The sequence below is a fragment of the Eptesicus fuscus genome, chromosome 18, assembly GCF_027574615.1.
Source record: "Eptesicus fuscus isolate TK198812 chromosome 18, DD_ASM_mEF_20220401, whole genome shotgun sequence".
Taxonomy (NCBI): domain Eukaryota; kingdom Metazoa; phylum Chordata; class Mammalia; order Chiroptera; family Vespertilionidae; genus Eptesicus; species Eptesicus fuscus.
The window spans coordinates 44,774,709-44,798,432 of record NC_072490.1 but is presented as its reverse complement, the minus strand read 5'-3'; the positions used below and the strand labels follow the sequence as shown (position 1 = coordinate 44,798,432).

The window sequence follows — 23,724 nt, the reverse complement described above, 5'->3', positions numbered from 1 at the left end:
GTTTGTGTATATCTTCTATAATTGAAACTTTTTAGCCTTACGCAGAGGCCTGGGCTGGCCAGGGTGTGCGGAAAGCAGGGGGCAACCCTAGCCTCCTGCTGTTTCCAGCTCCATGGCTGCCGCCATTTCTGTTTGGATTTGTTTACCTTCTATAATTGAAACTTTGTAGCCTTGAGTGGAGGCTTAGGCTGGGAAGGGCAGGCGGAAAGCTTGGCTTCATCCGTTTCCTGGGAAACCCAAGCCTCCCTCCTGCTCTCTGTGGCTGTAGCCATCTTGGTTGGGTTTATTTGCATACTCGCTCTGATTGGCTGGTGGGCATGGCTGGTGGGCATGGCTTGTGCATGTAGCAGAGTGATGGTTAATTTGCATATTACTCTTTTATTAGGTAGGATATTCAACCTAATAGGAATTATAGAAATAAAAAAGGCAAAAAATAATAAGATTCTATTTCATACTTAATTGATGTCACAAATATCTGAAAGACATGATAAAACCCAATGCTGGGGATGTTGCAAGGAAATAACAGACTTGTGGAATGAGGGAACTTGTCAGTGCACATTAAAAGACAAAAAAATCTTTGGGCTCAGTATCCCAGTTCTGGGGAGGAAGAGCTGTTTGTCCAAAGTTGTTCATAATGATATCATTTGCAATAATGCTCACATTTTATGTTTGTGCATTTTATAAGTTTCAAAGCACTTTTATATTCTTTGCCTCACCTGAGTATATCTTTATATATATATATATATATTATATTTTTTTAATTGATTTCAGAGAGGAAGGGAGAGGTGGAAGTAGGTAGAAACATCAATGACAAGAGAGAATCATTGATCGGCTGCCTCCTGCACGCCCCACAATGGAGATCGAGCCCACAGCCCGCGGGGTATACGCCCTGACGGGGAATCGAACCATGACCTCCTGGTTCACAGGTAATGCTCAGCCACTGAGCCACACCAGCTGGGCTCTCTTCCTTTTAAAGATGAGGCTACTAAGAGTCAGAGGGGTTCAGTGATTTCCCTTGGATCACACAGCTAGGAATGGCAGAGCTAGAGCTCTCCAAGTCCAATTGTCTGATTCCAGTCCAGCACCCTCTCATACTTATTTATACTCGTCAGAAAAGCCAACAACCTCCCTGACCTATAATGGAGGAATGGTTCCATGTACCATGGCCTCTGGCACAAGAGTCAGGGGCATCATTTGAGCCATTGCACACTAGCAAACAGATCTACCCTAGTGTTCCTGGAAAAAATAAAGAGGAAAAAGGTTGAGCATAATTATATGCATGATGTAACCAATCTGAATATATATGCATGAACATGGAATGTAGAGAAGTGGGGGGGGAGGGACGTTTCAGACAGAGCACCTCCCTTTCTCATCGTGCTCGCTAAGTTCTCATTCGCAGAAATGCCACCCAGTATTCAAATAGCAGTTGGCTGTTTTCACATGCATTATCTCCTTTGAACCTTGCACCAGGTGAGGGAGCTGAGCAAGGAAAGGACTGTCTTCTTTGTTATCAACGGAAGAAACAGAGATTCAGAGCGATTAGAAGGCAGGGCCAAAATGTTGCTCTGTCCTTGCCTAGCCTTGACCCCTTGGCATAACACAATGTTGGCTTAAGCCAGGCATGTTCCTGAGTGAGGTCATTTGTAAATAGCACTGTTTTGGGGGTGTTCAAAGTGAACCCTATAAACTTGGCTAGAACTTGCCTTGGGGCCAGTGGACTGGTGGGCCTTTCCCTTGGCGTGTACACCAGCAGATCCAAGTGCAAGGTTTTTATATTTGATGTGAAATCCCTGTTAGAGTGAACAAAAAGCCCACAAAGAATAGACCCAAACTCCTTTTTTTCTTTTTTAAAATGTATTTTTATTGATTTCGGAGAAGGAGAGAGATAGAAACATCAATGATGAGAGAATCATTAATCTGCCTCCTGCACGCCCCATGCTGGGGATCGAGCCCACAACCTGGGCATGTGCCCTGACTGAGAATCGAACTGTGACCTCCTGGTTCATAGATCGATGCTCAACCGCCGAGCCACGCCGGCTTGGCTAGACCCAAACTTCTATCCATGTAGATGACATCCCTTAAAATGATGTCTTACTGAGCTCTGCAGGTCTAGTTTGCAGCAGAGGTGATCATTAAATGATAAGGAGAAATAGAGCATTTCCCTGAGGGTACTGTTTCTGTAGAGACATCACTAGAAGTTGGCAAACTGGCTGAAATAAAATGGAGATCCAATGTCAGGATCTAGGAAAAATAAATGTTTAGCAGGTACCACACATTGGGGAAGAAGCCAGAGGAAGGGGGAAAGGAACCAGCTAGTGGTTGGAAAGAGATGGAGTTGGGCCCACGGCCAAGGGGGCTAAGAGATAAGGCATCCTTTTGTGTGCTTTTTGGCCCTGACACAAGGCCAGTGTAAACTCCCTGCTCAAGTGTGTTATCTTACATTGAAATGCTAACATTTCATAATCCCCACTTGACACGGGCATGTCAAGAACAACCCCAAGCAAATAGAGAGGATAATTAAAGGTCTTACTTTTCACTTCACACGTGTGGGGGAGGGGTGTGGGTGGCTCGTCAATATCCTGCTAGGTTTTGACAGTCTTGGTTCATTTTCACACACCTCGGTCAGCCATCCATCTTGCTGGTTGGTGATTGCCTTGGGTGCTTCTGAGTGTGGTCTTGCAGGAGGGGGCTGAAACTGCTGAGAAGCAGGAAATAGATCGTTCAAAGAGGAAAAATGGATGGTAGCTTAAGTGTCAACCACAGACACGAGGTGAACAGTCACCTCCTTCCGCCTCAGCTGTTTGATGGTGTCTTATCGGCGAGTTTTCATTTGAAGGAGAAATATCATTAAAGAACCCTGGTTTTCTCTTGTTAGTCTCTGAATGTCTTACTATGTCCAGGCTTTAAGAGTCTAGGAGAGTGAGCTTTGTTCTGGCTCAACAGAGGATGATGGGAACTCACTTCGGAGGACTCTTACTGGCTCATCTGAGTTTCTTTACCAGCATTTCTTTCTAAGTTGGTTCGTACAAGAGTTTCCCTACTAGTTGGGGTCAGGGCACAAGTAGACTCAGCTTCTTGAAACCTCAGAGCCTTTGTTTCTGGAATGAGCAGCCTGGGTTAGATCATTATTTCTCAGAATGTGAGTTTCATATCTCTTGTGATAGCTCAAGTGACACAGGACAGGGTGATACAGAGGAACCAGCTGGTGGTTGGAAAGAGATGGAGTTGGGCCCAAGATACAAAATATGTATATTTTTTTATCCTCACCCAAGGATATATGTGGGGTTTTTTAAAATTATTTTAGAGAGCGAAACATCAACGTGAGAGAGAAACATCGACCAGTTGCCTCCCATATGCATCTCATCTGGGGATCAAACCGCAACCTAGATATGTGCCCTGACGGGGAATCTAAACTGTGACCTTTCGGTGTACCGGACAATATTCCAACCAACTGAGCCATATAGGCCAAGGCAAGGCATAAAATAATTTTGAATCACTTTCTCTTTCCAGTTCTCTACCAATCAGCAGAAGGGGTGTAGGGAAGCAGGCAGTCTCACTGGGGAGTTTGGCAGACTGGAATGGGGGCAGTGCTGGGAGGTGGCCATCCAATGAATCTGCGATGCTGGATGGTAACCCACCACTCCCCAGGTGTGCCTTTAAGGGAGAACATTGACTGCTGGGGGCGCATGAGCAGGCACCTGCGCACCTGGCTGGCCCCTCGAAGATGCTGGGGGAGGAGACAAGAGGGGCTATGGATTCCAGAGTGACAGGGCTCGAATGTTGGAAGAACAGCTTCTACTTTTCCACCCCCTGCCTCAGTCTCCACCGCCCTCTGCCTCTGCGGTCTTGGTTTCCTTCAGGGTTCCCACCTAGCTTAGGAAGTGAGCAGCATTGTGGTTAAGTGCCGAGGCCTTGCTGAGTAAAAGCCTTGGGGCTCACTCCTGGCTCTGCCACTCACGCTACTGGCTGTGTGACCTCAGGCAAGGTTCTTAACCCCACTGAGCCTCAGTTTCCTGCTTTGTGAAATGGGTATGTTAATAATACTAACGTAAGAGAAGTCAAGGAAATCCGGCACAGAAAGCCCTTTGGCACAGCTTGGCATGAAGTCATCCTCGGTGTTATTGCTATTATGTCATTTATGTTAGAAAAGGAGGTTGTGTATCCTGGGAAGCCAGTGTGGGGGTGGTGGGGAAGGCTTTCAACTCAGGTAGATTTGACTTTGAATTTCAGCTCTGCCAGTTAATTGCTGGGTATGACTTGGGGCAAGTCGCTCCACTTCTCTGAACACCTGCCTCCTCTTCTATAAAATGGAGTGGTGGGGGTTGCTATACCAAATAGATGATTGAGAGTGTGTGTGTGTGTGTGTGTGTGTGTGTGTTTTCCTATTTATGTGTGCACGTTCCTGCTTATGTTCCAGCCCCGAGTATGGGGTAACTCCATGGCTCTTGGTGCCTCCTCCTTCACACCCAGGGGTCCCCATTGTCTGTATAGCACTTCCTTCTCTACTTGTCAGGCAGTCAGAAGAATCACAGCTGGGCGATTTCTCTGTTTCTAGAGAACTGCTAGAGTCTGAGTAGGCAGGGGCCCTGGCAGCATGTAATTTAGTAGTTCCGAAGGCGTTGCAGGCTCAGGCAGCCTCCTTGCACCCCACTTCTGCTTTGCAAATTCAGGAGCAGCCCAGAGCCTGACTCCTAAATTGCGGAGCAGAAGGCGGAAGTGCCTGCCAGGTAAATGAGCCTTTCCCTCTATCCCTGGGGGCCCTTCGGGAACCTTGTCCAGGGAAATTGTTGCCTCGTTATCCCCCCTGTAGTTTCCCCCGTGGATGGCCTGTGCTGGAAAACTCCTGGGAACTTTGCCCCTTTCTGCCACAGGAGTACTTTACCACAGGAATAAATAACTTTTTTTCTTTTACCACAAAACTGCCTTTGTTTCTTCTGGAAACTTTTATTGGCACCCCTTAGCCCCGACTCTCCAATGGCTTAACCAACATTTTTCACAAGAAACGTAACAGTCAAATCACAGGTTTGTATTTACTTCTTTTCTTTTAAGTCAACTGCCATTGTCTATTCATTTTCCCTCCGGTGTCTTTGTAATTGAAATGAGCCGCGAGTGACTGGGGACTGGCTCTCTGAGGCTTCTGCCTCCTGTGTCGTTGGCGTGTGATACACTCTTTTTCAAATTCACAGGCTTCTGAATTTTAATAGACTGCAGATAATGATACATCTGGCTGCATATTAATTGCTGAGAGTTAGAAATGACACATAATCACTGTGTTTCAAGGTTGCAAATGTACAGTACCGAGAGCCAGTGTTTTTTATGAGCCTTTGGAAAAATCCATTGTTGGTGGGCATTTTTTTAATTCCTGTGATTAAAAATGTGGTACAGAATGAAAACTATCTCAAATAAAGTTAATGTTGTGTTCTGCATGTTCAGTTTCCTGAACAGCATGCCTTGTACCTTATTTTTCCTACATCTCATTCATAGGTCAGTGAGTTTGGTAAGATACGAGCTGAAAGCCACACACAGGAAAGTTAAATTTTTTTATTTTATACTCAATTCAATCAGTTACTTGTGCTGTGTGACTGGTAGCTGTTTCCATTTTGAATAATCGGGTTCCAGTGTATTCTGTTCTCAGCTGAGAGCAGGCTGTTCTAAAACACCCAGGTGCGGAGTTTTGGGTCCTAAGTGCGGGTGCGCGCCCCTGAGGATGCGCGTGGACCAACAATCTGAGGGATACGGTGTGCTAGGAGAGAAGGCCAGGTGCTCCCAAGGAGCACGGCAAGTGTCTTTAGTGTTTCATCTCTTCAAGGCTTGTTTGCTCAAAGTCATTGTCCTCAGAAACAGACGCTGTCTGGGGAACAGGCAGTGCGAGTCCGTGTTCCCCTAGTGCAGACCCGGGGTCCTTGGTCAGATGTTCCTCTAGGTTTTACCCAGCAGCTGAATGTGGGACCCCTGTCCCAGCCTCGTCCTCAGTCAGATGGCAGACCTGGCTGTCAGCCTTCCTTGCCTGAGATGTGTTGGATTGTACCAGATTCTGCTGGAACAGGCTGTTCTTCCCTTGGGACATTGAGATTAAGATCTAGGCATCCTTTGTCATCTTTATCATTTTTTTCCCTCTTCTGGGAAGTTAAGAGAATGCTGAGCTTCGAGGAATGGCAGGTGGGTGAGAGATAGAGAACATGTCAGTGGATCTGTGTGGTCCTTTCTGGAAGCCAAAGGTAACATGTTATTTAGGGGAGACCTTCCACCCTGAACATCTGGCAGGGGTTGAATGCATATCGTTGAGTCAATCAGTATCCGTGAGTTCCTATCACTGCCTAATCCCGGATAGTACTGGGGTCAGGCCAGATTGGAGACCAGTTTTTCTAGCCTGTAATCCAGCAATGTGGGGTGCAGTGGGAGGGGTGGGAGCTGACCTCAAGCCCCACCTGCTTGGGTTCCCTTCCCCCACTCAGGTTCTGGTTTTGGGATTTCAAGGCTAAAGTTTTTCTCTCCTCAGGACATAGCCCTGGATCCTGCCAAACCACCCCCAGATGTGCTCTATCTAGCCAGAGCTTGGCTAAACAGACGGTAAAGGTGCAGGAAGAAAGGGAAGGCAGGAATGTGAAACCAAAATACTGGTCTCACAGCCGCTGGGCCTCGGTGGTCAGAGCATGTCTTTGGAGAGATGGAGGCAGGTGACCTGGGGCTCCAGCGTCGTCCCCGGGAGGCCAGGGGGGAAATCCAGAGCAGAATGGACAGGGCCGGAGAGAAGGCTGGGCCACTTATGGGGCAGGTTAGTTCCAGGCACATTGCAGGCATGGTCTCTTGTCAGCTTCCCAGCAACACTGTGAGGGAATAGGAGAGTCACCCCCACTTCACTGGGGAGACAAAGCCCTTGGAGGGTTACCTTTTTGCCCCCAAGTCAGGGTGTTGAGACCATAGGATACTGAGCTCAGAAAGGTTATCTCCTATTTTACCCTTAAGTCCTGTGCAGAGAATCAGCATTCTTGGAGCCAGAGTGGTAAGAACTTGGTCACTTGCTACAGAGGTTTTCCGAGTAATTCTAAGCTCTGGGGAAGTCTCAGCAAATGCCTTTCAAGTGCCCTTGGTGTCTGTACACGGTAGTTCCCGCACCCTGAGCTGGGGTGGAATGCCCAGTGGCATTGTTCTCCCCCCCCCCCCCCCCCCCCCCCAGCCCAAAAGGGAAGCCAGGGAAGCCCTTTAACCGAGATAAACAAGTACCGCAGTGATATCCCACCTCAGGGTTTCCAAGAAGTCAATAGGAAATGACCCGACTGCGAAACCCCAGAGCCGCAGGGCCTCCCTCTGGGCCCTGTGGCTGTGATTAGGCCACCACTGCCACCTCCAGGGGCCTTGTTGGCATCCCCCCCCTCCCCCCCCCCGCGGGGATATGCAGCTTTGGCCCCGTTTTCCAGACCTGGGGATGGTTGTGGCACAGTGGTCACATCCCTCCTGTGGCATTCCTGCCCAAAATGCAAAGCCTCGATCTAATCATGAGAACACATCTCCTGGAAGCCCCGGCCTCTGCTGGCAGCCCTCACCTTCGGGAGGTCAAGCTCTGGAAGTGCTTACAGCTCTGATCAGCTGGCCCTGCTGCCTGGACAGAGGAAGAGCTGTGCTTGCCTTTCAGAGGCAGATGTGAGCCAGGGACCGCGGAGAGGGCTAAACATTCCACTTCCTCTTTCCCCGAAGGTCTGTAGTGCCACGTCTGGGCATGACCAAGATGAGTTTCAGGCAGTGGGCTGGCGTTTGCTAAAAGGAACTTATTGGGGTGTGGGTATGCATGTCTCCTTCTGCCCAAGGTTAAGTAATAGTAACATCCTGTGCAAGAGAACTTGAATGTGGTTTTCTACTAAACTCCCATATTTTAGGGCTGTTTATTAGATGTGTTTAATCTTGGGCCAATTTAACCAGTAGCAGACTAATAAAATAACAACTTTGGGCATGTTGCCAGGACAAATGTTGACTTACCCTTATAATGTTGACTGAAATGAATAACTTTGAAAGTAATTGAGGAGTGAAACCTTAGCCAAAAATACAGTGTCTGAAACAGTGGTTCTGTTTTATTTTACTGGCACAGCTAAGAGATTACACTCCATAAGCGAGGCTGCTGCTGCCTGCTGCAGCTCTCAGAGTCCTACCTTTTTTTTTTTTTTTTTAATCCTCACCCGAGGGTATTTTTCCATTGATTTTTAGAGAGAGTGGAAGAGAGAGGAAAAGTCAGAGAGGAAAATTGATGTGAGAGAAACACATCAATTAATTGCCTCCTGCACGAGCCCTGATCAGGGGCCTAGCCGGGGAGGAGCCTGCAACTGAGGTACAGGCCCTTGACCAGAATCGAACCCGGGACCCTTCAGTCCACAGGCCGACGCAGTATCCACTGAGCCAAACTGGCTAGGGCTCAGAGTCCGACCTTTTACTGAATTATTTCCCAAGGTTCTTTTATTTTTTTCAGCGTACAAACCATCATTCAGCAAAAATGAATTTCCCTGTGGAAGACAAATAAGATAGGTTACTTTTCCCATGTGGGAGAAAAAAATTCAATGATAATGAGAAGAATAAAGATAATGTGCTTGAGGTCTTCCCTCAAAAACAAAATGGCATGCCCTCTGAGAGTTTGTAGTACAATTAATTGTTTCTCTAGGGCAGGAGTCCTCAAACTTTTTAAACAGGGGGCCAGTTCACTGTCCCTCAGACCGTTGGAGGGCCGGACTATAGTTTAAAAAAAAAAACTGTGAACAAATTCCTGTGCACACTGCTAAGTCGGCTGCTAAGCAGGACAGGCAGCGGCTGCAAAAACACCCGGCGGGCTGGATAAATGTCCTCGGCAGGCCGCATGTGGCCCGAGGACCGTAGTTTGAGGACCCCTGCTCTAGGGTATGTATACTGGATGAAATCCATCTAGCTCCCTCCACACCCCACCTTTCCTTCACTTTGTCATTTGGTTTATACAGATGTTAGAGAGCTATACTGTTTTTCTAGCACGTTTTGGACTTGAAGGAAACAGGGAAGGCCTGGAGGAAATGATGCCAGGATGACCACAGAAATTGTCATGAAGTGCGATTTCTTTCAATCCTTTTCTTCCTTGCACTATACGGGAAGCTCTGTTTGGGCAGGGACTGAGCAGGCTTTCAGAGGCTCATGCCAGCATTGTCTGAGCTCAGCCAAATGTCCCTCTGATGCCTCTCCCTTAACCAAGGCTGCCCTAAACATGACCACCACATAGACTGACCTTGACCAGATGCTGGAGATGCTGACTGGACTCTTTGGTGCTGACGGACTGACCCAGGCAAAGACAAACTCACTATGCAGGGAGTAAGTCGTAATTTCTTCAACCTTAATTGTGTTCACTGGTGTGCCCCTGAGGGTTGATGGTTTGATTTTGTGGATTTGCACAGACCATCTTGTGACACCTCCATCATATGCTTTCCAGCATTTCCATGGGGGGAGGGGCTAGAGAAATGATCAGATCTTCAGCACAGCAATCTAACCCCCTGTCTGCAGCAGCGTGGCCATGGGACTGAACTAAGCATGTTCTGAGATTTTATTTAGCCAGGCTATCCTTATTTCCCATTAGCAAATAAAGATACCCCCAACACACACACACACACACACACACACACACACACACACACACACACACACACACACACCAGCACTTATTGTTGTTTTTTTCTTTTAAAGAAGGAAGGAAATTGGGATGTTTTCGTTAAAGGGTCCGGTAGGGAGAGAGTTGGGCCATATTATCAGAGAGGAAATCAGATCTCCCTTGGGTGCTGGAGCCTGACTCCTGGAGAAAATAAGCAGAGGGGTGTGGCCTCCGTCTTCGAGGGGAGCCAAGACAAAGGTCTCGGGCTCCCTCGGGAGCTGTTCCGGGTGGTTTATCAGCGTCCACAGCGCCTGTACTCCTTTGTTGGAATCGCTGATAAGCATCTCTTGGGGAAAATTACAGTTCTGGATTTGAAGATCTTTTGCTCACCTTATGGGTTAGAAGTCAATAATTCTGAAATGGGTTTGGCCTAATCAATGAATCCAGGTTTCCATTAGATGTGGCACTCATTTTTTTTTTTCTTTTCAATTTCTGGGAACAGATGCCAGAGGAAAGAAAACAGAAAGAAAATGTTTTTCATGGAAATTTTGGAGTTAGAAACCATTATTTCTTTACTGTTTTTTTTTACCCATTTCATAAATAAATAAATAAACAAACAAACAAATAAATAAATAAGTAAAGGTGAAGGGTCACTTTCAGGCTCCAGAGAAGCTCCCCTTCCTGTTTCTGCAGCCCCACTGCTCTTGCTCAGGCTCCTCATTGCTGCCTCTCTGCCCTGCAGCCACTGGAGATGCCCTGCCTGATGCCCACATGCCCCACTCCTTGCCCACTGCAGCCAACACTGACTCTCCTGGGCACTCTGCCTGGACCAACCTCTGGCTCTCCCTGTTCACTGGGAGAAGCTCTTCCTAGGGTGACACCTGTCAGTGAAGCCCACTTTGCAGGTGCTGGGTAAACACTGACAGAACTGGATTTAAAAGGATGCACATAGTCACAAAGTCTCTCTTCCAACATGTGTATTCATTACAAAGAGAGTGCAGGAGTTCTCCCTTACTCACGGTGCAATTTTGGTTACCTGCTGTCTACCACACTCCCAAAATATTAAATGGAAAATTCCAGAAACAAACAGTTCATGAGTTTTAAATTGCACACTGTTCTGGGTGGTGTAATGAAATCTCGTGCTGTGCTGCTCAGGACATGAATCATCCCTTTGTCCAACAAATTCATGCTCCACATGGTCCCTGCCCATTAGCCAGTTAGTAGCGCCTCAGTTATCAGATCACCTCCCAGGGTACCGCAGTGCTTGTGTTCAAATCACCCCTACTTCACTTAATAATGGCCCTAAGCACAAGAGGAGTGATATAGGCAATTCAGATATGCCAAAGAGAAGCGGTAAAGTGTGTCCTTTAAGTGAAATTTCTCTGCATAAGGAAAGAAAAAACCTTGTATGCTGAGGTTGTTAAACTCTACAATAAGAACAAATCTTCTGTGAAATTGTAAAGAAGGAAAAAGAACATTGTGCTAATTTTGCTCAAACTGCAAAAGTTATGGCCACAGTGCATGATAAGTGCTTAGTTAAGATGATAAAGACATAAAACTTGATCATAGGTATGTATGTTTAGGAAAAACACATCGTATATATAGTTCAGTACAGTCCATTTCAGGCATCCACTGGGAGTCTTGGAACATTTTCCCCAAAGGGGGGGGGGGCGGGGGGCGGTGGCTACTGTGCTAGTAACTTTACAATCAAGAAATCCAACAGACACACCTGTATTCCTTTCCTGGGGCTGCTGTAACCAAGTACCACATGCTGGTGGCTTCGAATAACAGAAATGTATTTTTCATGACTCTGGGGACTAGAAGTCCAGAGTTAAGGTCTCAGCACAGCCATGATCCCTCTGAAACCCGTGGGAGAATCCTTTCTTGCCTTCCTAGCTCCTGGGGTTGGCTGTCAGTCTTCAGTGTTCTGTGTGTTGTAGATAAATCACTCCAGTTGCTCTCTTTGTCATCGCATGGCATTCTCCCTGTGTGTCTCTTATAAGGACACCAGTGATTGGGTTTAAGTCCCACTGTAATCTAGTGTGGCTCCATCCTAACTTGATTACCTCAGCAAAGATCCTATTTCCAGATAAGGTTATATTTATAGGTTCAGGGGTAGAAATTCAGCATATCTTTTTGGAGGGACACAGTTCAACCCATAGCACCACCTTATCCAACAGGTCAAAGTTATCATCAGCAGTAATAACCTATAGTGACATAATGCACCCCCGATATGATGCACCGAGAAGGGCATATCTATCACTCTGTTGTTAGCTCGTTCTTATTTAATAATGCTAGAGCTCCTCAATTACTCTGAGGTTGTAGCTTCCTTTTTAGCATGAAGGTGATGAAAGCATCCTAGAGGGTTACTGGGTGGGTGAAACATGACCCCTGGGTGTGCAGTTCCCCACACACCTCCTGTTACACAGATGGAGCTCTGCATAATGCCTCTCTGGTATTTCTAAGCATTGGAAAGGCATTTTTTTTTTTTTATGACTCCAGCAACTCATGGGCAAAAGCATCTGCTGGCACACTTGATTCTCCTCTCCCTTGCTCCTGGCCAGGTGCAGAGCAGCCAGGAGCAGTGCTGCCTTGCAGCAGAGCAGTCTAAGTCCCGCACCTGTGTCTGCTGTGCCTCTGGGCCCTCTGGGCTGTGTTTACGGCCCAGTGAAGGTAGTCTCAGGGCAGCTACAACTGTGGTGTGGAAGACCCTCCTCCTGCTCCCAGCCCCACTCAGGCTGCAGCCATGAAGTGCAGGGAGAATGAGTGGGGGTTTCCTTATGTCATGCCTATTAGAATGGAACTATTTTTGAAGGAATAAAAAATTGTGCTAGAGGAGGAACCAAGATGGCGGCATAGTTAAGCAGCTAATCTGCTGCCTCACACAACAATTTCGAGGGTACAACTAAGGGACAGAGCGTCTACCACCCAGAACCACGGGAAAGCTGGCTGAGTGGAAGATTTACAACTAGGAAAAGAAAGGAGCACAAACGCTGGGGAGCTGAGGTACGGAGGCGCGTGAATCGGGCTGGCAGCGGGCGACTGGGCGCGCGGTTTTTCTTCAACCCGCAGGGAAACAAGCTCCCGATCACTCTGAAATCCAGTTTCTGGGGAGACTCGGGGGACCCAGGCACCTATGGGGAGAAGCTGGACTCTCGGCCATCGGGTCGGAAAGTGAGAGTGACTTTTTTGCAGTGGTGCGCCCAGCAATCATTGTTTACTGCGCTGGAGCGCGGGGCGCAGGGACTTGGAAACGTGGAAAGGCAGAGAAGGCTGACGGCAGCCATCGCCGTTGGCCACGCCCCAGCCTAGTGACGCCCTGAGACCCCACCCAGCCCTGAGGCCCCGCCCTGAGGCCCCACCCCGCACATTCTACAAACCCGCCCCGGCTCCACACAGCGGCTTTTGCATATAAATGGCCTGTTCTGTGGCAGCTCATCCAAATTAACTGCAGCTCCAGTCAGACTGCTCCAAAACCGCCCAAGCAAAGGAGGAGAAAACTAGCCCTTGCTGTAGCTCCTGCTGGGGGACACACAGTACACAAGGGTACACCAAGAGTGTCCACCTCAGGTAACTGGGAGGCTGACCCGTTGAACCAATAGGACACCTAGTACACAAAGCTACCCTACCAACTCAGGGAAGCAGAGAATATGAGAAGGCAAGGAAACAGATCACAAACCAAAGAAATGGAGGAGAACAAGCGACTGGACATAGAGTTCAAAACCACAGTTATAAGGTTTTTCAAGAATTTCATGGAAAAGGCCGATAAATTCAATGAGACCCTCGAGGATATGAAAAAGGACCAACTAGAAATTAAACATACACTGACTGAGATAAAAAATATTATACAGAGACCCAAAAGCAGACTAGAGGATTGCAAGAATCAACTCAAAGATTTGGGATACAAAGAGGCCAAGGACACTCCTCTAGAGAAGCATGAAGAGAAGAGAATTCAGAAAGTTGAAGGTAGTGTAAGAAGCCTCTGGGACAACTTCAAGTGAACCAACATCAGAATTATGGGGGGTACCAGAAGAAGAGAGAGAGCAAGATGCTGAAAACCTATTTGAAGAAATAATGAACGAAAACTTCCCCCACCTGATGAAAGAAATAGACTTACCAGTCCAGGAAGCGCATAGAACCCCAAACAAAAGGAATCCAAAGAGGACCACACCAAGACACATCATAATTAAAATGCCAAGAGCAAAAGACAAAGAGAGAATCTTACAAGCAGCAAGAGAAAAACAGTTAGTTACCTACAAGGGAGCTCCCATACGATTATCAGCTAATTTCTCAACAGAAACCATGCAGGCCAGACGGGAGTGGCAAGAAATATTCAAAGTGATGAACAGCAGGAACCTACAACCAAGACTACTCTACCCAGCAAAGTTATCATTCAGAATTGAAGGGCAGATAAAGAGCTTCACAGATAAGAAAAAGCTAAAGGAGTTCATCACCACCAAACCAGTATTACATGAAATGCTGAAAGGTATTCTTTAAAAAGAGGAAAAAGAAGAAGAAAGATAAAAATTATGAACAACAAATACATATCTATCAACAAGTGAATCTAAAAGTCAAGTGAATTAAAAATCTGAGGAACAGAATAAACTGGTGAACTTAATAGAATCAGAGGCATAGAATGGGAGTGGATTGATAATTCTCAGGGGGAAAGGGGTGTCTGTGTGGAGAGTATGGGAAGAGACTGGACAAAAATCATACACCTATGGTTAAGGACAGCGGGGGGGAGGTAGGGGCAGAGGGGGGTGGGAACTGGGTGGTGGGGAGATATGTGGGGAAAAAGGAGAAACAATTGTAATCTGAACAATAAAGATTCATTAAAAAATTAAAAAAAAAAAAATTGTGCTAGCCCTGGCCAGTGTGGCTCAGTTGGTTGGGCATCATCCTATGCACTGAAAGGTTGCTGGTTCGATTCTCGGTCAGGGCACATGCCCCGATTGATGAAAAAAACATGACCTCCATGCCTTTCTTCATTCTCCCCTTCCTCTTCCCCCTCTCTTCTTTTTTCCCCTTTATTTTTTTTCTCCCTTACTTGTCCTCTGAAAAAAGAAAAAGCGTTTGATAAAAGTTCATATAGATTCCTGATAACAATTCACAACAAACTTAGCATGAAGGGAACTTTCTCTACTTGAAAAGGGGTGTCTTGTCCATGCTTTCAAGAAACATAATACTGAAGGATGAAATCTTCATAATAATCACTTCTGATTCAGGAACTAGACTAGTGTACACACTAGCTCAGCTTGTAATCAACAGTATACAGGTGGTCCTAGCCATTGCAATAAGACAAGAAAAACTAAAAGCCGTAAGGCTGGAAAAGATGCAACAGAACTGTGTTGTTATTCAGAAAGTGCTGCCTACACGAAGCATGCAATGCCTTTTACTTTTCTTCTCTTTTAACCTTATGTAGTGTGCTGCCCTTCTGCTCTGTCTTAAAATTGCATGGGAGGGTGGTGTCTGCACTTGAAACAGGACGCCTTGTTCCTGGGCTTAGCATGCTAACCCTGCCCAGCGTGGTCTGGCCGTCGAGTTGTTGGACTAGGAAGCCTCTGCAGTGAGGTGTATTTTGTCATCTTCCTATAACGCCCGGAAGCAACCCTGGTATTGCATTTGCTAGTTCTGAGTAGAGCTGTTTAACTAGAATCTGGGAACATTTTCCCTGAGGGCTCTTTTTAGGCAGCAGTAAAATGTAGCTGGAGACATACTGACTAAATGGAAAAGAAAAATCAAATTAGGCCAAGATTTTTTTTTAATCGCCTATCCTCACTGAAGCCTTCCAGGAGAACAACGTAATTCATACTTCACTCATGTGGGTCATGCATAGAACCTCCTCCGTGGACCCAGTAGCCTGGTTTTAAAATCGCACCTGCCTGCTTTGCTGGACCGCAGCACTAAGTCACGCAACCGTAGTTTCTGGTTCAGTTGTTCCTTACTTGGGAATGGGACTGGCAGAGAGCAGCCCGGTGTTGACTTCCACACGGTCAGTGCCTTAGGAAGGGAGCGTTCGTTGCCGTCTCATTAGCAGCACTGCACAGCCTGCGGCAGAGCTGGCGTTCGCATCACGCGTTACGTTCTGTAGCTGTCCAACTGGGTCGTGTTAAAGGACAGCACAGTCAGCAGAACCTCAGAAACGATGACACAGCAGGTGGCACAGAGCTGAGTCTTCTCCTATCCTGCCAAGCGTGCAATGCTCCCTGCCCCTTTTTAAAGCGAGAGAACTCAGTTGGCATTTGCCCTTCAATCTCCCCACTCTGACATAGACTCTGTGACCCAGCCGCTTTAGCCATTAAAGAAACAGAGGCCCAGGAGTCTGCAGGTGCTGAGGTGGGTGCAGGATTACTGGAGACCAAGTCCTGGCCCCCACCCCAGGAAATCCCTCACCTCACTTGCTGCAGTGCAGTTCATGCCACCAAAGGTGGTGGTATCACAACGCTGGCATTGCCAGCCTAAGGCAGCACCCATGTAGAGGAATTCAGGGGTGCTCAAGAGTGTGTGCGTGCATGTGTGTGTGTGTGTGTGTGTGTGTGTGTGTGCGTGCATGTGTGTGCATGTGTGTGTGTGTGTGTGTGTGTGTGTGTGTGTATTCATTATGCCAGTGATGCAGCTCTTACGTAAAACATGTTTTTAAAATCCTCCTCTGAGGACAGATGCTCAGGAGAGCATCCTGAAGGGCACTGTCACCTGGAGCCGCAGAGCTGTTGGATCTTCCCCTCCGCCACGTCAGGAATTAGAATGCGAGGTCTCTTTCGTTGAGAGGTTTATCTTTTGTGTTTTGGAGCTGAGCCTTCCCAGTGTTGGGAGAGTTTCCCGCTGTCTGTTCAGCTCAGCAAGCCGAGAAGCTGGAGAGGTAGCCGGCAGCCTGGATTCGTTCTCTGTCTTGGAAAAGTGCTTCACTGCTTCGAGAAATCGTGACATCACTCCTGGCCACAGTGTAGAATTGTTCTTGTTTTTGTATTTAAATGCCAGCAAAGTTGAGTCTGTGTCAGAGAAGGCTTCTGATGTCTGAGGCTTGGCAAGGGCATACAATGACATGAGGGTTTCTTGGCAGAACCCCAAATCCAGGCAAGATTTTCCCAAGCACCTACTATGTTCAGAACACCCTGCAGGGACGTCCTGGAGAAGCGGAAGTTCTGGCTTACCCCTCGAAACTTTGGGAGAAAGCGATGGCTGAGAAAGAAAGATGAGCATCTAGAGACTCCCTCTGGAAATGACTGAGGTTCGCCACAACGTTTGTCACGTTTGGCCTTTTCCATTAAAAGCTGGTGTATTCATGTGCTGTCCAGCGTCCACCGCAGGTCAGATGGAGCTTAGGAAGACAAGGGTAACTGTTCTCTTTGTCCTTGCAGGATGTGTTGTCTGTCATCTCCGTCTTTCAGTCTGCTGTTTTATTTGTGTAACTCTTGTCTGCAAAGTCACTGGAACGGGTAGGCTCCCTCACCCATCGGCTTGGTTCGGGGTAACGTGCAGATCTGCCAGTGTTTTATGTGGAGGCGATTTTCAGAGCTTACGGTTGTATATAGTATAAAAACCGATGCCCATAGCAGGCTTTCCTCTTGGTGCATTTTCTTCTGCTGTCTGGTTTTTCTTTGTAAGTATTACTGTGTACATTTCAAATATACTGAAGATGCAAATATGCTTTCTTAAGAGCCCAGGAATAGAAGAACTTCTTTAAAAAAAAATTTTTTTTTAACTAGTTAACTAAAAGATTCCTTGTGCTTTAGAAAATCCATTGCATAAAGAAATGTGGAGAGTGGCTTTAGGCAAGGTGAAAAGGGGGTTTTTCAAAAGAAGGAGCCAGAAGTATCAAAGGCAGCCGCCTGACAAGGTCATTGGATGGGAAATCTGAGGCAGCTTTCCTCTCAGGAGGGTTTGGGGAGAATGACTTTACTGAGTTAAAAACTGGCAGATATTGGGAGTGGGGGCAGGGAGCAGATCTGGCCCATTAGCTGTGTGCTCAGAGGCTGCTTCTGTTGACATCTGGCTGCCATTGCTCCTTCGGGCTCCTAAGCCAGGTCACCTCCGCGCAGCTGGAGTGAGACAGGGCACTGTTTGCGTTTCACAGATCCCTGTGCAGCTCATGAGTGGGACGGACTTGTGGTGGAGTTATGTTTTCTTCATAATCGACTGGACATTTTCATTTCTTTCTTCTTCTTTTTTTTTTATCCTACAGGAGCCTAGTAATAAACGGGTCAAACCCCTTTCCAGAGTCACATCACTAGCAAACCTCATCCCGCCCGTGAAGGCTACACCGCTAAAGCGCTTCAGCCAAACCCTGCAGGTAAGAAGGGCAGCGTGGGCTCCTGTGTGCAGAAAACCATGTGCGGGAAGGCGTTGCTGTTTTACCGAGAATGTGCCCTGGTTTCAGACTGACCTGAATCAAGGTTTATTTCAATAGAAGGGAGCAAGGGAGGGGACCGAAAGCAAGAAAGAGGTATTTCAACTTGCAAACTGGGGTCAGGCGGTGTCCTTTGAGAGGGGTAACTTGAGGAGTCATCTCTGTCCGGTCTTTTCTCACAATCGGATTTCCCAGTTGTGTGCCCCATTCAGACGCCCTCTGGCAGGTTTCGTTCTAACATGTCTCCCGGCCTTCTAAGGATGTGAAGTCAGAGGGCAAGAGAGCCTCGTGGTGTAGGTCGGGATCTGCAAATTATAGCACATGGGAAAGGATTCAGCCCACCTCTGTCTTCTTATGGCCCACGAGCTAGGGATGCTTTTTCCTTTTCTGAATGGCTGAGGAAAAATTAAAAGAGGGATTATATTCCACCACACATGAAAATGATTCGAAATTCTAATTTCAGTGTCCACGAATAAAGTTGTGTTGGGACACAGGTATGCCCAATATTTATGTCCTGCTTTTGTCTATGGCTGCTTTTGTACTATAGTGGCACAGTCTAGTAGTTGTGACAGAGACCATATCGTCCACAAGGTCAAAAGTATTTGCTATCTGGTCCTTTGTAGAAAATGTTTGCTGACCCCTGGCTTAGAACAGGGGCCCTGGAAATGAAGTGTCTTAGCTCTGACTTCGGCTCTGTCACTCAAATACTTTGTCACCTTGGGCAGGTGATGTAACATCTCTAGGTCTTGCTTTTATTCCTAATGGGTGAACTGGGGTTGATGCCACCAGCTCCTTTATAGAATTGTTGTAAATATTTACAAGATAGTGCATTTAAAAGGCTTGGTATAGTGCCTTGATCCTTAGTCAGCAATCACTTATTTACTAATTAGTTAGCCAGGAAGTAAATATTATCTACTGTAATAATTCTTTGGTTAACAAGTGGTAGTAGTTGTTCTTGTTCTTAAACTCCTGATAAAGTTTATCTTTTAAAGTGAAAACTGAGATTTGTCCAGGCCTCCAACCCAATTTGATAATCATAAGCGTCCTCTTGTAGACTGAAACCCGCAAAAGTCATGCCATGAGAAGGCTCATCTTGTCTAGCTGAGAAGTCGACTTGAGTCTGCCCTTTCTCACTTGTCCTGAACACTTTTCTTTGTAGTATTTTTTTTTTCTTGACTTTGTGAGTCATTAGGAAAATTGTGGACTGGAACCCAAGGCTTGTCCCATGCTCTGATAATCTGTGACTTGAGAACGATTTGAGTCTCTCTCATCCCCTCCTGTCGCTGCGTCCACACCATTCAGCCAATGTGCTATGACTCCGAGTAGCCCAAGCTGTTCTCGCCACTTCCCTAGAGATGCCGTCCTCTCCGGTGCTTCTCCCCTGACGTGCCCATTCCTCTGTTAACTCTGCTCACAGTGTCTTCTGGATGAATACCTCAGCACATGATTACCTATAGGTTTGGCTCTGGTTCTGTTGGTGCCGGGGCCTCTGGGTACCCCAGGCCCCCTTTGTGGGAGAACAGAGGAGGAAAGAAGAAGGTTGTCTGGAGGAGGCAGATGAAGGGCTTTGAAGCTAGTGGAGAAAAATGTGTTTACCTTCTCTCCCCCGTGACCAGCCCCTCAGCCCTCTGGCCAAGTTCATGGCAGGCTTCCTCTGGAAGATTCATCACCGCCCTAGTCCTGCACATCTGGTCTTTTGCTGAGTTCTGCTTTTGGGAAATTCTTTAGCTTGTCTACTGCTATTTCACCCTTTCCTTTCCATCCCAGCGACTGTGGCTCAAGTTCATTCACTCTGTAGTTATTTCCCCCCTTGAGTGTGAGACCCCCCCATGTTGCCAGCATCTCTTCCCATTGTCTCCTAGGACAGTCCACCCTCTGCCCAAGGAAGGGCCTCACTCATCCCCTCGTCATGCACCAGGCCCTACTTCCTGAGATCATGTTGCTTACATTCTAGATAGAGTTGCTTTCTGACCACTTCGTGGCCACATCTGGCCCTCAAGTTGTGTTTTGTTTGGCCGCACAGTGCTTTGAGCTAACAATTAAAAATCAAAACAATCTTGTGTAAGGACCTGGCCTTCTGACTCCTCTTGAGGAAGTGGGAGGCTTGGTGGTGCTGGGCCTCTGTTCCCACATGGCAGTAAGGAGCTGGGCCTGTAGCCAGCCAGCCGTCACCTGCAAATGTCCCCATTGTCATACCTTCAAAATCTTTTCTTTGGCTTCCCAGGCAACCTTTATTTCTTTTCTCCTGTTGCTGCTCTATGCAGATCCTACGCATGGAACGCTGCAGGAAATATTTGATCACCTTGACAATTTGCATTGACCTAGAGAACTGGGGCAGAAAGAAATCAAGCCGTGTCTGAAATGCAGCAGACGAGGCCAAGCAAGGATGAGGAAGCCAGACCCGAGGGAGGGATCTGACATGTGGAGATTAGTTTCTAAAACCTCAAAGGTTTTTTGTAGCAAAATAATTTTTATTTACTTTTTAAAAAATATCATGGTTCATAGCTAACTCCAGGCTCCATTTATGGACAGAAACAGCCCAGCAGAGTTATGCATAATGGTTATACACGTAGACACAGAGAGAACTTGAGCAATGTGCTTATGCTGTGAGTGTGTCCTTGAGGGGTCAGCAGATGGAAATATGCTCCTGTGGTTGTGTGCAGAGTTCAACAGCCATGTTTGCAGGGCGACCGGTGAAGCACCCCCAAATATTTCCAACAGTCACCTTGGTGCATGCAGTGCAAGTTCTGCAAATTATTTCCAGTCCTAGCATCTCAATAATCTCATGTCGTTACTGCTTCCTGCACCAGCTAGAATGGGATAGGATGCTGATGCAGCCTGAGGAGCAGGGAGGAGGAGGGGGAAGGGGAAGTCCCAAAGGGGGTACTCAGTGGGCCAACCTCAGATCCTTCCCCGTTTTGCCTACTGTGGCCTTGATGCCCATTCTAAAAGGAGAGGAACAGAGAACACGGAGTGTAGGGGCTGCCTCTCAGCCTTCATTTCTTACCCATGTGTATATAATTATACCCTTTCTCCTTCCAACAGCAACTCAAGGCTGTGATTGAGCAGCTTGGTTCTCTGCCACAGTACCCCTGGCCCTTGGTTCCTGGCACCTCAGAGCCATATATATCCCTTTGGATGTCCAGTTGTGTCTCTCACGTTGGGCTCCTTTTATTATAGGAGAAGAGATGAGTGAGGCCCAAACACCCAAACACGATGCTTTAATCAATAATGGAGCACTTAGCAGTCCTACCTCTGGCTCCTCGGGAGGATATCGGGAGAGTGCCGGGCTGGCAGCCTCTTCCAAAAAGGTTAAAAGCCCAATCACCAGTGGAGTGGTGCTTGCAGCAGCTCAGCAAGACACTGCAGGCCTTGTTCTCTCTTGCCTCCCTTGTGCCCCACATGGACTGGGGGCTCGGGCCTCAGCACAAAGGCGGCATTTGTGGAAATCAGAGAGGGACAGCCGACTGCATGGCGCTCCGTCTGCTGCTGACCAGGGAGGCTAGCACTGCTGGTAGATGGAGCACAGATGTCTGGATCCCTCTGGGCCCATAAATCCTCCGCTGCCCTGCCCGGAGGAAAATCCGGCCCAGCTCCAAGAGGGACCTGCATGCACTCCTGTGGAGTGAGGAAGGCGAGCTCGCCTTCCGCCCCTTGGCCAGTCACCCCGTCACAGCTGTGCACGCCTGGCGGACTCATTCGAGTCCAGCGTGTGCAGTGGAATGCCGTGTTCATTACGGTGTGATTGAGCCCTGCCTCCTCTTTGACCGTGAACTTTCTTTTTGTTTCCATTATAAAAGTGTACTTTCATTACGGAAAAATACAGAAAAGCAGAAAGAGAAAAGAACACATACAGCCTTTTACTCTAAAATAACCCCTGTTAAGATTTTAATAATTCCCTTTCAATGTCATTCCAGGTATAACTACATAACCTACACACTCTGAGACTAATTTGGGGTTACTCCCAGTCTATCCAGCCTTATCTTTGTATGATCTGTTCACTTTTGGATGAGACCTCCCACAAAGACAGTGGGTGATTGGTTTTTGTGCATCTCTATTGGTCTTGGCCTCACATATTTCCAAGCTGTGCAGTTGGGTACTTAAAGGTTCCTCTTCATCATTGTTACAGCCTCTTGGGGGAATTATACCTTTTATTAAAGTTAAATAATTCCGTTTATTTCTTGTAATGCTTTGTGGTTTCTTAACTTTAATTTTTTTGCATTTTGCCTGGTGTGTTTTATCTCTTTCATTCTTATTTTTCCTTTGTAATTTAGCTGGATGAGAATTTTTTTATGGCTTAAAGGAAATATTATATCACAGTTATTCTTGGAAATATGATTGTAATTTAATGGACTGTGCATATATTATTCCAGTGTGTAGATGTGATTTATTTTATATAACCAGTCTCCTATAAATGGGTATTTAGGCTGCGAGTATTTTTATATTATTATATAACTCTCTATGGAGAATGATTTTTGAAGGCACTTGTTCTTTTTCTTTAAGTACCTACCTTCTATTGTGCTTTCTTTTCTGGTTATATAACATCATTAAAAAAATAGAAAAATATAGAGAAGCACAGAAAAGGGAATAAAAGTCCCTCATAATCCCATCTCCTATCACCACAAAACTTCTGTTAACATGTTGGCATATACTCAGGCAATCTTTTCTTTTACTATATATTTGCATGTGTATTTTGTTAAACAAAATCATAATCCTATTATAGCACTATTTTTAACTTGCTTTTGTCTTAACAGTATAAGATAACCTTATAGTATGAGAGTATATATCCAAATTATTAAATATTTTTCACAAACCTGATTCTTACTGGGTATATATACTGTTTCATTAAAAGGATATACCAGTTTATTTAATCATTCTTTTGTTATTGGATATTTTAATTGTTTTCATTTTTCCACCATTATAAACTGCTTTAGACATCCTGATCACAAATCTTTACCCCACTCTGTAATAATATATTACCTTTGCAACCAGATAAAAATATTTAAGATTTGAAAATCTTATATGATGAGCATATTAGAGAGAGGACGCTTAGTGTAGTGGCCTGGGACAGGGGTTGAAGGAAGGGCGGGAGGGCTTGTGTTGGGCCTGGAATGGCTCAGAGGTGATGAGGATGGAGGGGAGAAAGAGCATTTCAGGTCTGAGGAACAACTGAGAGAAGACTGGTGGCATCTCGCTTTGGGAAATAAGTAGGAGGAGAACCCAAGCATATTTGCTTGCTTTCCATTAGCTGGAAAGCGTGATTTTCTTCTCCAAGGACCTCACACTTAGTCCCCTGGTCCAAGGTCACACACTTTCTGTAACTGACCAAAGTCCTTGGTCCTAAGGTATTTGGCAGATACAGAAACAAGCTTGGTGCATGCGCGTGCGTGTGCGTGTGTGTTTGGAGGAGCCAACCAGAAACCATACCACCTTTCCATCTAGAGCCGTGGTCGGCAAACTGCGGCTCGCGAGCCACAGGCGGCTCTTTGGCCCCTTGAGTGTGTCTCTTCCACAAAACACCACATGCGGGCGCGCACGTACAGTGCGATTGAAACTTCGTGGCCCATTCACAGAAGTTGGTTTTCGGGAGAAACCAAGATGGCGGCATAGGTGAAACACCTAACCTGCAGCCGGGCACAACAATTTCAAAGGCACAACTAGAGGTCAGAACGGACATCATCCAGAACCACAGGAGAGCTGGCGGACTGAAATGCCCACAGCTGGGGGGAAGGAGAAGGCCACGGGGACAATCGGGGGAGCCGTAAAAGCCTGAGGTATGGAGAAA

General features: G+C 46.7%; 1 protein-coding gene across 2 annotated transcripts in view; it reads left to right on the top strand.

Moving 5' to 3' along the window:
* The window catches only part of ARHGEF3 (Rho guanine nucleotide exchange factor 3), a 260,975-nt gene that overhangs the window by 196,586 nt on the left and 40,665 nt on the right, over positions 1-23,724 (top strand). For both annotated transcript variants that reach the window (XM_008146317.3, XM_008146318.3), the window contains one exon: positions 17,775-17,882. In XM_008146317.3, coding sequence (XP_008144539.3) covers positions 17,775-17,882 — 108 coding nt within the window. The remainder of the gene's footprint in view (positions 1-17,774; positions 17,883-23,724) is intronic.